The sequence below is a fragment of the Narcine bancroftii genome, chromosome 13, assembly GCF_036971445.1.
Source record: "Narcine bancroftii isolate sNarBan1 chromosome 13, sNarBan1.hap1, whole genome shotgun sequence".
Lineage (NCBI taxonomy): Eukaryota > Metazoa > Chordata > Chondrichthyes > Torpediniformes > Narcinidae > Narcine > Narcine bancroftii.
This window is the reverse complement of record NC_091481.1, coordinates 8,831,387-8,845,736: the sequence shown is the minus strand read 5'-3', so window position 1 is coordinate 8,845,736 and position 14,350 is coordinate 8,831,387. Positions and strand designations below refer to the sequence as shown.

The window sequence follows — 14,350 nt, the reverse complement described above, 5'->3', positions numbered from 1 at the left end:
TCTTGTAATTGCCATTCTTTTACTGATTCCATATATTCTTTAAAAAAAAATATCCATTGTCCTGCCTTTCCCTTCTTCCATTTCTCTATGTTCTTCTTCTTCTTCTTCCTCTGGGTTGGCCATCTGTTGTTTCCTTGTTTTCTTTTTGCTCTCTTTCTTGTTCTCATTGTTTTCTGTGTTCTCTTCCTGTTGCTGTGTTGCAGCTGTCACTCTCAGCTGTGGAGATCGACTCCTCAGCTGTTCCCCCCTCCCGTCAGTGTGTTTTTTTTCATGCGCGGTTGCGCACTTTTACTCGGCTCCGCGAGCCATTTTTGTAGTCCCGAGCTCGGGACTTCTACCGACCTTAGGGAGCGGGCTTCTCTCTCCGCGGCGGGCCTCCTCGGACAGGTAAGGCCTTCACCTTCTTCTTCTGACGTTCTTTCCTCTTCTCTTTTTCCCGTTGCTTTCGAGTTTTCTCTCTTCGCTGCTATTTTCTTCTCACCTTTACTTTTACTTTATTTTAATTTTTATTCTTGTACCTTTGTGTTTTTTTTTAACTTTTCCGGAGAGGGCTGGAATTCCCTGACCGGCCACTACTCCATCACGAGACTCCTCCCGATTTTAATTTTTTTTGATGATGTTGATTGAAGCATGGTTACTAGCCAAGACACCTCCAATGGGATCTTTTACACCTAACCCAGGGAGTAAACAATATACTATCTAGATATCACATAACATCTGAAAGACCACTCTTTCAGGAGTGCGTTGCTGCCTCAGTGTTCCACCAAACTGGGTTCAGTCCGACCTCTGGTGTTATCTGTGTGCTGTTTGCATGCTCTCCCTGTCCCAATGTCAAGAATAGGTCCCAACTCGAAATGTAGTCTGTTCATTGTTCTCCATTGTTCATTACCTGACCTGCTAAGTCCCTATTTGCTTAAAGTTTCACCAACAGCTTGTGTGTCCCCTCCAGCGGCTTGGGTGCTCCATTTTCACCCCACAATTCAAAAATGTACCAGCCTCTGTGGATGAACGATAAAATCCACAGGAAATTGATGAGAATGCGGGGAGAATAAGTTCAAGGGAAAATTATTGGGGAAGCTCAAGTTTATTATTATCATTCAATTGTACATTCAAATGGACGAAATAGTGTTTCTTTGGTCCTGGGTGTAAAAATATGCAGACACATATATTGATATAGCGCAGATCTTTATAAACGATTTATATGCAGTGTATATATAAAAATAAATAAATATCATTAAATAAATGGCCGACATTCTCGGAGGGATTGAATGAGCAGTTCATCAGTCATTCAGCTGTCTCACTGCCCGTGGGAAGAAGCTGGTGGTTCTAGCTCTGATTCTCCTGCATCTCTTTTCCTGATGGGAGTAGCAAGAAGATGCTGGGTGCGGGGCGATAGGGGTCCTGTTTTCCCACCCTCTCCAGACAACAAACCCAGTGGTTGGTGAGGGTGGGGGACACCCTGACCATCGTATTCCCATTCCTATACCTATCCATTGTTCTCTTAAATGTCAAAATCAAGCATGCATCCACCACCTTGGTACCACTCTCAGCATCTGGGTGAAGAAGTTCCTCCCAAATATCCCCTTAAACATTTCACTTTCTCTCTCAACTCGTGTTCCTAGTTCTTATCTTACCCAACCTCACTGGCAAAAGCTTGCTTGAATTTACCCTATCTATACTTTTATAGTTTTGTATACCATTGAATACTTTTGTATATCTATGACTATTTTAATCATTTTGTATTCCAATATATACCTTAACTTGCAAACTAATCAGGCACTCTTTGTGTCCTGGTTGTTTTTAGATTCACCAGCTTGTATTATTCTGTTGTTTCAGTGTGTGCCTCTAAATTTCTCTCTCCACCCCAGGGTACTCTGCAGAAGTTTGTGGATGATCTCTTTGAGACGATCTTCAGCACAGCCCATCGAGGGAGTGCACTGCCCCTTGCCATCAAGTACATGTTTGACTTCCTGGATGAGCAGGCGGACAAGCATCAGATCCATGACCCTCACGTTCGGCACACCTGGAAGAGCAACTGGTGAGTTGTCAGAGAGGTAGGGTTCATCCGCAAGGTGAGCTGAGGGCAGCAATGTCCCGGCATTGTCAGCACAAAGACTCGGAGAGATGTAGTACAGAAAGGGGATCTTCAGCCCACTGCCCACACAGACCATCAAACACCTTATTTTTGTAAACTTCCAACTCTGAGATAAGGGGAAAAGAAACAGCTGATCCTAAAAGGACCAAGATGCATTTGGCACATACACACCAAACTAGAAGTAGGAAGGAAGTTATTCAAAAGGTTTAAGTTTATTGTCATTTGATTGTACGTATACATATACAACGTGGAAAAAATAACATATCTCTGGCACCATAGCACAGAACACCCTATACATATCTTTGGTTTGGCTTGGCTTCGCGGACGAAGATTTATGGAGGGGTAACGTCCACGTCAGCTGAAGGCTCGTTTGTGGCTGACAAGTCTGATGCGGGACAGGCAGACACGGTTGCAAGGGGAAATTGGTGGGTTGGGGTTGGGTGTTGGGTTTTTCCTCCTTTGTCTTTTGTCAGTGAGGTGGGCTCTGCGGTCTTCTTCAAAGGAGGTTGCTGCCCGCTGAACTGTGAGGCGCCAAGATGCACGGTTTGAGGTGATATCAGCCCACTGGCGGTGGTCAATGTGGCAGGCACCAAGAGATTTCTTTAGGCAGTCCTTGTACCTCTTCTTGGGTGCATCTCTGTCTCGGTGGCGATCTTGGGAAGGCGATGGTCCTCCATTCTGGAGACGTCACCTACCCAGCGCAGTTGGATCTTCAGCAGCGTGGATTCGATGCTGTCGGCCTCTGCCATCTCGAGTACTTCGATGTTGGTGATGAAGTCGCTCCAATGAATGTTGAGGATGGAGCGGAGACAACGCTGGTGGAAGTGTTCTAGGAGCTGTAGGTGATGCCGGTAGAGGACTCATGAATCGGAGTCAAACAGGAGCGTGGGTATGATGACGGCTCTGTATACGCTAATCTTTGTGAGGTTTTTCAGTTGGTTGTTTTTCCAGACTCTTTTGTGTAGTCTTCCAAAGACGCTATTTGCCTTGGCGAGTCTGTTGTCTGTCTCGTTGTCGATCCTTGCATCCGATGAAATGGTGCAGCCGAGATAGGTAAACTATACATATATGTCCTATAGAAATAGTGATCCAGAATAAAGATGTATGAAAATAACATGGCTTTCTGAGATTATTCAGCAATCTCACTGCCTGCGGAAGAAGCTGTATCCTAGCCCGCCAGTTCTGGGTTTTATGGCCCTATACCTCTTCCTTGAAGGTAGTGTCTTAAAAATACTGCGGGCTGGATGCCAGTGATTCTATGAGCCCTCTTTAAGTACAGCTTCCTAGAGAGATCATTGATAGAATGAAGGGAGACCCCATGTGATCATCTCAGTTGTTTTAATCACCCTCTGAATTGACCTCTGATCTGATGCTTTGCAGCTACCACAATATGATGCAACCAGCCAGGACGCTCCCTGTTGTGCTCCTGTTAAGATGGTGGCTGGTAGCCTTGCCCTTCTCAATCTCCTTAGGGAGTCTGGGGGCTGCTATGCCTTCCTGAGTTGTTGTGAGTCCAGGATAGTTCGTCCTTTAAATGGACACCAAGAAACTTTGTGCTTCCCACTCTCTGTACAACAGAGATATTGATATGTAGTGGGGAGTGGTCCTGAAGTCCACAATCATCTCTACATTGTCTTGGCCACGTTGAGACTCAGGCTGTTTCTCTAGCACTTCTGTACAAGCCCATTCAATCACCTCTCTGTTGCTGATGAGGTCAACTACCATTGTCATCCACAGATTTGACAATCCTGTTGGAGCTGAACCTGGCAGTGACAGGCGTGTGTCAGCACCATGAACAGTCTGGTCTTTTAAGAGATTATAGAAGTGTATGAAATCTTCGCACATATGCAGGCTGATATTTATGCTACCTATGGGATTCTACCCTTCTTAATGTTCAACAACTTTCTCTCTTTCATGGTCACCTAATTTTTCCTGAAACTATAAATTCAATGGGGAATGGGTGTTTGCTGGAACATTTTCTCCAATAGGAGATAACATAGTGATGTGATATTGTTTTGGAAGACCTGGGAATTCAATAGTTAATGAGAAGTACTTGATCATAAAGGGAAGCTATTTGGATGGGAAAGGGTGGGCATGAATCTTTCCATGTGTAGTGAGTGGAAGAGATTGTGTGATAGTGTGGGGGGATGTGGTGGTAGGAGAGCTATTGTTGGACCAAATGAAGTTTTGTGTAAACAATGAGAACCTGAAAGGCAGTACGCAGACATGCTGGAGAAACTCAGCAGGTCACACAGCATCCATAGGAAGTAAAGGCTAACCACCATTTCGGGCCTGGGCTCATCATGAGGCATAAACAAGTGGGTGCCCAAATAAACAGGTGGGGGGAAGAGGAGAGGAAGGACAGGCTCACAGAGGTCATAGATGGATGCAGATGGGAAGGTAGAAGAGTAAATGGCTGAGAAGTGATGGGGGAAAGAAAGAGTTCAGGGTAGTTCTCTGATGCGAGAAGGAAGGAAAGGCATTTTCTTTAACACTTCACGTCCCTCATTGATTAAGCTGCAAGAAGATTAAGTACTCATTTAAAAGTAATAAAAATAAAGCAGATGGTTGCCTTCTACAAAGGCATAATGTTCTTAATTGTGTAGCTGTTGCTTCATTCATCACCCAACAGAAAGGGCACGAGCAGTCACAAACAATAATCCATCGCTTCTGTGGCAGCAAGAGGGTTGGTAATCTTTTTAAAAAATCCCTGTCTCCCCTTCTGATTTCATACCCACTTCAACCTTTCTGCTCTTGATATTCCCAGAGAGGGAACGAGGGATGTGATAGTCGGCTTCAGCAGTTTGGTATCCCATCCATGTAGCCAGTTCGGTGTATTTGAATCAGGTGAGTTTTGTGGGCCTTGGGCCTTGAATTAGCTCCATTTCTCTTTCCATGGACGCTGTTTGACCATCTGGGTCATTTCAACATTTTATGCTTTAAATTTAGATTTTTTACATCTGCATTTTATTTAGTATTTACATTTACTAAGATTTTGGGTAGGGGTAAAATACAGAATTCTGTGGACACTGTGGTTGAAGTAAAAACACACAATACTGGAGAGACTCAGCAGATCAAACAGTGTCCTTTATGTAGCAAAGGCAGAGATACAGAACTGACGTTTCAGGCTTGAGCTCTTCATTGAAGTATGAGAAAATACCGGTGAGGGTCAGAATGAATGAGTGGGAGGGGGAAGGGGTGGGTGGCAGGGCGGGAGATAGGTTAGAAGGGAGGGAGGGGACACCAGCACTGAGAGGGAGGGTGTAGGTGAAAGAACTGGAAAGGCAGAAAATGGGGGAGGGGAAAGAAGTCAGTATTAATGCCATCTAGCTGGAGGGTGCCCAGATGGAAAATAAGGTGTCGTTTCTCCACTCTGGAGATGGTCAGGATGGATGGGAGAGTACATAAGGCCATGGACAGACATGTAAGCACAGGAATGTGACCCAAAATTGAAGTGGTTGGCCACTGAGATGGTCGCTGTGGTTGCAGATAGAGAGGAGGTGCTGAGCAAAGTGATCTCCCAGACTGCTACCGGTCTCTCCGATGTAGAGAATGCCACAAAGGGTGCACTAGATGCAGTAAATAAATCTTCTGGATGTATAGATGAATTGTTGCTGAATATGGGCCTGTTTGGGGCTCCAGACTGTGGTGAGGGAGGAGGTGTGGGCACGTGTTGCACCTCTTGTGGGCACAGGGGAAGGGGCCAGAGATGCAATGGGTGGGGAGGGATGAATACGTGAGGGAATCTTGGAGGGAGCGGTCCCTGTGAAAGGCTGAGAGAGGAGGAGAGGGAAAGATGTATCTAGTAGTGGGATCCTGTAGTAAGTGCCGGAAATACCAACGGATGATATGTTGTATGCGGAGGCTGGTAGGTGAGGATGAGGGAGATTCTATGTTGGTTGCATCTGTGACCAAGCAGATGATTTTGGGTAGGGTTTGCCCAAAGCTAGGTTGAAGAGGTAAGTTGTAAGGAGCAATCTTTTCCAAGAGGTAGAAAATCCAAGATCCTGTGGCTAATTATCCAAAGATAATTAACCAAATTAATCCAAAGGTTAGTGGTTAGCACAATGCCTTTACAGCGCCAGCAATTGGGGTGGGGGTTTGAATCCCACGGTGTTTGTACATTCTCCCAGTATCTGCGTGGGATTTCCCCGAGGGCTCTGGTTTCCTCCCAACATTCAAAACATTCCAGGGGTGTAAGTTAATTGGGTGTAAATTGAGTATCACAAACCCATGGGCCAAAATAGCCTGTTACCAACCTGTATGTCTAAAAAAACAAGAACGCCACAAAGGAGGGGTGTTGTCAGTGCTCAGGTGTTGATGCATGTCAGTAAGGTGAGAGGTTAATGGATGAGGGAGATGGAACCCTTCAGCCCTGGCCTCCCTCTCCAGGCCTCCTCCACATCCGGCAGTTTTGGTTGAGGGGGGTGCTGCCAACCTGTTGTATGGGAAAAAGGGTGGTGAATCTATGGAATATGTTGATTTGGAGGCTGAGTCATTGATTATACTTCAGATAGAGGTAGGTAGGTTCTTCATTCAAAAGGGAATGAAGGGTAACAAGGAAAAGGCAAGAGAATGGGGTTATAAATAACAGTCAATCAGCCATGATGGAATGGCTGGACAAACTCAATGGGTCGAATGGCCTGATTCCACTCCTATGCTTGTGGTCTTCTAGAAAAGAGCACAACTCAGAGCCAATTTATCCCATTGCAGTAAGCATTCCTTTTTTGAACACGAGCTTTGTGGGAAAAATTTGCTACTCAAAGGCGTTAGGTTAAATATTCAGTGAAAGCAGGAAGTATTAATGTTAGAATTGTTGAATTTTGGAAGGGGGTGAGTTGGCTCAAATTGAGCATGTGGAAAAGTGTAGGCCAGTTATTACACTTTCCACCCAATACGCCATCACCTTCAATTTGGTCGTTAATTTGAACAGAAAGCATTGAGGACATGTTTATGATCCAAGGAGCATAGCAAGAGGATCTTTCTTTCAATAGATGGCAAAGTATCAACAGCTGTTGAATTCTGGTTTTTATTCTCCGATCAAGCCTTCCATACCCTCCCCCACTCTTCTATATCCCACCACCAACGTATCTACACATTCCATTCTGCCTTGTGTTGTCGTTTTCCCCTGATTGCACCAGTACCATTGTGTCACATACTTTCCATTCTGAGGATGGAAGGTGTTGGCTTGAATTCCCCATAGGTTTTGTCAATGACTGCTATCGATTTGTTGCCCCTAATTCTGATCTTGCTCAAGTTGTGAGATCTGAGATCTGTTTGTTTTCCTTGCAGCAGAGAAGGCAGAGGGACAAACCTGACAGAGATTATACAGAATGATCAGGGGCATCGTGCAGGTGGCCGCATATTTTTTCCCCATAACTGAGGTGTCTAAAACATCGGGGTATGGGATACCTCTCCCATCTTCCTCCCAGCTCTGCCCCCATCCTTTTCACGCCTTCCATCTCCTCCTCACACCTCAGTTTTAAGGAAGGGTTCCAGTCCAAAAGTTGACAGTCTATTTCTCTCGATGCCTGCCTGATCACTGAGTCCCAACTACTTCTGTTTGTACAAGCACCTTACAGACAGCGCCTGATTCAAACCCAGGTTGCTGGCGCTGTACCAGCATTGCACTAACTGCTACGCCATCCGTACCACCCATCTTTTCACTGGGAGGCAATCAGGAGCACCCTGCTTGAGGGGCATCTGGACAAGCACTTCAATTCCCACGGCACAAGTGGCTACTTACCTAGTCAATGGTAAATGGGAATAATATTGAGAGGCGCCCGGAGAGCTGTTACTGCGCTGTATGACTGACTTTCAGACCACAAGAAAGAATGGCTCCAAGAAATGGTAGGTGAAACGAGAAGGCTGATGTAGTTACTTGGCTAGGAGTGATGTGTGAAATAAAGGAGCAGAGGAAAACAAGGAGCAAGCAGGCAGCAGTTGATTGAGAGTGTGTTTAATTAAAATTCCCACCATAGGCTGAAGTTCACTATTAATTGATTGGAGCTGAGATTCATCTCTGAACTAATTTGATCTGACCATGCAGCAACCATTTCATCTGTTCCAGTGTACCTGCTGTTCTTACACAGCTACAGTGCAGTAAGATCCAGATTAGCTGTACAGTCATGTTAAAATGTTGGCCCTCAGGTCTGGAAATGTTAACTTATTCAAACAGCAAGGAGCTGGATGTTTTTATTTTAAATTTTATTTATAAATTTTAAAACTACAAAATATTCAATTATTTTATAATATTACAGATCCTTTACAAATGTGGTATATATAAAAAGGAAAAAAAAAAGAAAAGACCCCCTATTAGTCCCCCTCCCTCCCCCTCGAACCCCCTACAAAAGAAGAGAATAAAAGATATAGGATAAGAGATTCTCAATAAAAGTGCCCCACATTGTAAAACTTCTTATAATATACGGAGACCTATTTTAGGATAAAGGGGTTTCATTTAAATATTCATACCCACACTTTGTAAATGTGGGCTCCTGGACGTAAACATCGAACACCTCAAATATTAGCCTCTTCAGTTCGAGCTGGTTTTTGAGGAAGGCCAATTTGGGAAGAGGTTCAGGTTGCAATGGGAAGAGTGTGGCCTGTTATTGTGAATGATGAGCCCAAATTTTGAGGAGCTGCCTCATCCAGAACTTTATTTTGTGACATCCTTTAAATTAGAATTAGGGCTGGAGCTTTTTCCTAAGGATTCAATCACAGCCTCCTTCCTCCATTGCGCTGTTCCCACATTAATTTCATTGGTTACCCAACAAGACCAACCTGTTGGTGTCCACCAAGGAGTTGGTTTGTCCATGTCTCAATAAAATTGCATTTTATAACCATTGAATGAGCATTCTTCTTCAATTACCCTTTATAATTTTGTATGCCGCAGCATCCTAAAGATTATTATTTAACTGAAAGAGATTCCAGACAGGATGAGAGGATTTGTTTACCACTGCTCCCACCCCCACCCCAACCATCCAGTAGAGTAACCAAGTCGAGCTTGATGTATTCCTGGAGATATTATTGCATGACCTTTTGCTCTCAGTTGCTCGACCTGTACCTACTAATGCCACCTGTAGTGTTCATAATCTTCTCAACCTCATTAAATGGCCAAGAGGAGTCACGTGATGGAGTAGTGGCCGGTAGGGGAACTCCAGCCCTCTCCAGAAAAGTTAAAAAAAGGTAGAGAAAAAACAAAGTCACTAACACAGAAACCATAACAAATTGAAAGTGAAAGTGTGGAGAAAATGGCAGCAAAGAAAGAAAACCAAAAACAACGGGAAGAAAAGAAGAAGGAAGGACGTCGGAAGAGGAAGGTGGAGAGAGAAGCCCGCTCCTTGAGGTCAGTGGAAACCCCGAACTCAGGACTACAAAGATGGCTCATGGAGCCAAACAAAAGTGCGCAACTGCGCATGCGCGAATCCTCGCGCATGCGTGATGCACAAGACTAAAACAACACTGACGGGAGGGGGGACCAGCTGAGGAGTAAATCTCCACAGCCGAAACAAACAAGTATAACACAACAGCAAGACTCTCAACAGGAAAACATAGAAAATAACGGGAACAAGAAGGAAGAGAATAAAAATAGGAAATCAAAGAAACAACAGATGACCAACTCAGAGGAAGAAGACCAACACCAAGACACTTTTAATAAAAATAAGAAGAACAAAAATACCCAACAAAATAAAACAAACAACCCAACAAGAAAACCAGAAGAGACAGAGGTAAAGGACACAGATCCTGGAGTGGACTCAGAAGAAGAGGAGGGAGAACACAGAGAAATGGAAGATGAAGGGAAGGGCAAGTACATGGATATTTTTTTTAAAGAATATATGGAGACAGTAAAAGAATGGCAGTCACAAGAATTCAGTGAAATAAAAAAGAATAAAAAGTGCAGAAGAAAAAGTGAATAGATTAGAGATGATCATGTCAGATATAAGAAAAAGAGTAGACAAGGTGGAAGAATGAGAAACAGCCATAGAAATGGAAGTAGATGACTTAAAAAAGAAATTAGAAGAATCTGATTAAAAAGTTAAAGAAACACAGGAGCTGTTAGCTCAGAAGATAGATATAATGGAAAATTATAATAGAAGAAACAATATAAAGATAGTGGGCCTTAAGGAAGATGAAGAAGGGAAAGATATGAAAGAATTTATAAAAGAATGGATCCCCAGGGTCCTAGGAAGACCAGAATTACAGGAAGGAATGGAAATAGAAAGGGCACACAGAACATTAGCCCCTAAACCACAAGCACAACAAAAACCAAGATCCATTCTAGTAAAATTCCTAAGATTATACTACAAGAGAAAATATATTGGAGAAGGCAATGAAAAAAATAAGAGAAGACAAAAAACCACTGGAATACAAGGGTCAAAAAATTTTTTTCTATTCAGATATAAGTTTTGAACTCCTGGAGAAAGGAGTTCAATGCAGCAAAAATGACCTTATGGAAAAAAGGTTATAAGTTTATGTTAAAATACCCAGCGGCACTTAAAATAGTTATCCCGGGGCAAGAAAGCAAACTATTCTCGCATCCGGAAAAAGCACGAAAATTTGCAGAACAACTACAAAACAGACGTAGAGATGAAGAGATGTTAGAAGAACAAAAATGACAACAAACTATATATATATAAAAAAAAATAGAGTATAAGTAAGAACTAAGAAGGGAATTAAGAGAGTGACCTTTGTTATATATGAAGATTAAAGTCTTTTCTGGGGGGGCTGGGTGGGGAAGAATAACAGTCACTGCGAAATCAGTTGACGCGAGTGGATTCGCAAATCCAAATGGAGAGGGGAGATGTGGTTGCCCGACAAGGGACAAAGGGCAACTCAGAAAGGGGAGGGACTATTGGGGTTAAAGGAATTTTAGATATGAGAATAGTGGAAATATTTTACGTTTTAGAAATCTTGTCTTATAATATGTTCAAAAAAAGAAAGCAGAAATGGATAAGAAGGGAAGGTGGTGATGAGGAAACGTAAAGGAAAGATAAACAAAGTATGAAATGACTATGTTGAACTATATGACTTTAAATATTAATGGAATACATAACCAAATCAAAAATTGATATAGCATTCGTACAAGAAACACATCTAACTGAAGTGGATCACAAGAAATTAAAGAGAGATTGGATAGGACATGTAACAGCAGCATCATATAATTCAAAAGCCAGAGGAGTAGCTATATTAATCAGTAAAAATGTACCAATCAAAATAGAAGAGGAAATAATAGATCCAGCAGGGAGATATGTAATGATAAAATGTCAGATATATTCAGAATTTTGGAATTTACTCAATGTATACTCATCTAATGAAGAAGATCAAAAGTTTATGCAAGATATTTTTTTGAAGATAGCAGACACGCAAGGGAACATACTAATAGGAGGGGATTTTATCCTTAATTTGGACTCAAACATGGATAAAACTGGGAAAAAAAAACTAACAGAAAGAACAAAGTAATCAAATTTATAATTAAATCAATGCAAGAAATGCAACTTTTGGATATATGGAGGAAACAACACCCAAAGGAAAATAATATTCATATTATTCGGGTAGACACAAAACATACTCGAGGATAGACCTATTCCTGTTATCAGCCCACATTCAAGGGAGAGTTAGGAAAATGGAATATAAAGCTAGACTATTATCAGATCACTCACCCCTGTTATTGGCAATAGAGCTAGAGGACATCCCTCCAAGAATGTATAGATGGAGATTAAACTCCATGCTACTTAAACGACAGGATTTTAGAGAATTCATTGAACGACAAATTAAAATGTACCTTGAAATAAATACAGAATCAGTGAAAGATATGTTTATACTATGGGACGCAATGAAAGCGTTCATCAGAGGGCAAATAATAAGTTATGTAACTAAGATGAAGAAGGACTACAATCGGGAAACAGAACAGTTGGAAAGGGAAATAACAAATACAGAAAAAGAATTAGCAATGAAGGAAGACACAACTAAAAGAAGAGAATTGGCAGATAAAAAAATAAAATATGAAACACTACAAACATAAGGTGGAGAAGAACATAATGAAGACAAAACAGAAATATTATGAGCTAGGAAAAAAAACGCACAAAATTCTAGCGTGGCAGCTTAAGACAGAACAAACTAAAAGAATGGTATTGGCATTAAGGAAAAAGGACAAACAAAGTACATATAATCCAACGCAGATCAATGAAAACTTCAGGGAATTCTACGAACAACTATATCAAACTGAAAACGAAGGGAAAGAAGACAAAATAGATGAATTTCTAACTAAAATTGAACTACCGAAATTACAAATGGAGGAGCAAAATAAATTAATAAAACCATTTGAAATAGAAGAATTACAGGAGATAATAAAAAAACTACCGAACAATAAAACACCAGGAGAGGATGGATTCCCAATAGAATTCTATAAAACATTTAAAGACTTATTAATTCCTCCCCTCCTGGAAGTAATCAACCAGGTTGATAAAACACAAAACATACCAGATTCATGCAAAACAGCAATAATTACAGTAATACCAAAGACAGGGAAAGATCCACCTGCACCAGCATCATATAGACCAATATCTCAACACAGATTATAAAATAATAGCTAAACTATTAGCAAACAGATTGGCCGACTATGTACCAAAAATAGTAAATCTAGACCAAACTGGATTTATTAAAAAAAGACGAACAACGGACAATATTTGTAAATTTATTAACTTAATTCATGCAGTAGAAGGAAATAAAACTCCAAAAGTAGCGGTTGCTTTAGACGCAGAGAAGGCCTTTGACAGAGTAGAATGGAATTATTTATTCAAAGTACTACAAAAATTCAGCCTACCAGAGAAATATATTAGTTGGATTAAAGCATTATATAAGGGGCCATTGGCGAAAGTGACAGTAAATGGATATATATCAAAACAATGTAACTTAAGCAGATCATCAAGGCAGGGATGTCACTGTTCTCGTTAGCTATAGAACTACTAGCAGAACTGATAAGAACAGAAAATAAAATAAGAGGGATAAAAATAAAAGAGAAGGAATATAAAATCAGTCTATTTGCAGATGACGTTATAATATACTTAACAGAACCAGAAATATCAATAAAAGAATTACATAGGAAACTGAAGGAATATGGAGAAGTATCGGGGTACAAGATCAACGCAAATAAAAGTGAAGCAATGCCAATGAATAATGCGGATTTCACAAAGTTTAAGAAAGAATTGCCATTTAGATGGCAAACACAAGCAATGCGATACCTAGGTATACAACTAAATAAAAACCTCAGCCATCTATATAAACTCAATTACCATCCATTAATGAAAAAATTACAAGATGACTTAGAGCACACATGTCAGACTCTGGCCCGCGGGCCAAATTATATAATTATATTTGGCCCGCAAGATCATTTCAAAGATGTATTAAAAGTGGCCCACCCTGCAGCGAGAGCCGATGCTGTTTTTTGGTAATGTCACCCCCACCATCTCCCCCTTCATTGTACATCCTTCCCCACCCCCTAACTATCCCCTCCCCCCTAAAACCACCCCCTTAAAAGATGGCCAGAATATTCTCAAAAAGGAATCCGGAATGGTAAAGTTCCACAAACCTTCTGCTGGGAATCCTAACAACACCCGGGCATCAGATCCACGGGACGCGGAGGGAGCAAGAGTGTTGCAGGTTGACCGTGCAAACTTTGAGAACAGGGAAAACAAAATTGTAACACGAGAAGTCTGTCGATGTCATCAGCCGGCAAGCCAGTTGGAAGGCTCCCCGCACAACCAGTCACTTCTCCCACCTATCGAGCGGTGCGGCGGATTGGCGAGCGCCTGTGATATCCTGTCGGCACGACGGACATGGCAGGCTGCATACGGCCCCCGCTGTTTTGCAAAGGCTGATCGGCAGCGCGCTGGGCCTGAGTGGGTGGGTAAGCAGGGGTGGGCAGAGGGTGTAGGTGAGGAGTGATGGGCAGGGGAAGTTATGGTGGTGCAAGGGGCAGTTAGAGGGAGGGATGAGTAGAAGGAGGGGTTTCTCGGGAAATTGTTTCTCGGGAAATAAATTATTATCCTTTGAACAAATGAAGGATAAATATAATATAACTCACGATACAATGTTTGCATACCACCAATTGAAAACCTACTTGAAGGACAAATTGGGAAACAGTCTGAGGTTACCAGAAGGAAGCAATTTTGAATATGTGATTACAGACACAATGATAATTTAAAAATTTATAACAAACATGTACATCAAACTGCAAGAAAAGGAGAACGAGGAAAC

At 41.9% G+C, this 14,350-nt stretch overlaps 1 protein-coding gene and 1 long non-coding RNA gene across 5 annotated transcripts in view; one reads left to right on the top strand and one right to left on the bottom strand.

Annotated features, from left to right (window-relative positions):
- LOC138748237 (uncharacterized) overlaps nt 1–14,350 on the bottom strand; it is an 85,543-nt gene that overhangs the window by 18,827 nt on the left and 52,366 nt on the right. The gene's annotated exons all lie outside the window — the stretch shown is intronic.
- plxna4 (plexin A4) overlaps nt 1–14,350 on the top strand; it is a 544,272-nt gene that overhangs the window by 517,697 nt on the left and 12,225 nt on the right. For 2 of the 3 annotated variants that reach the window (XM_069908052.1, XM_069908051.1), the window contains exon 29: nt 1,869–2,038. In XM_069908052.1, the coding sequence (XP_069764153.1) occupies nt 1,869–2,038 (170 nt within the window). Of the gene's footprint in view, nt 1–1,868; nt 2,039–7,387; nt 7,623–14,350 lie in introns of those variants that run through there. The other variant, XM_069908053.1, reaches the window with a different exon arrangement.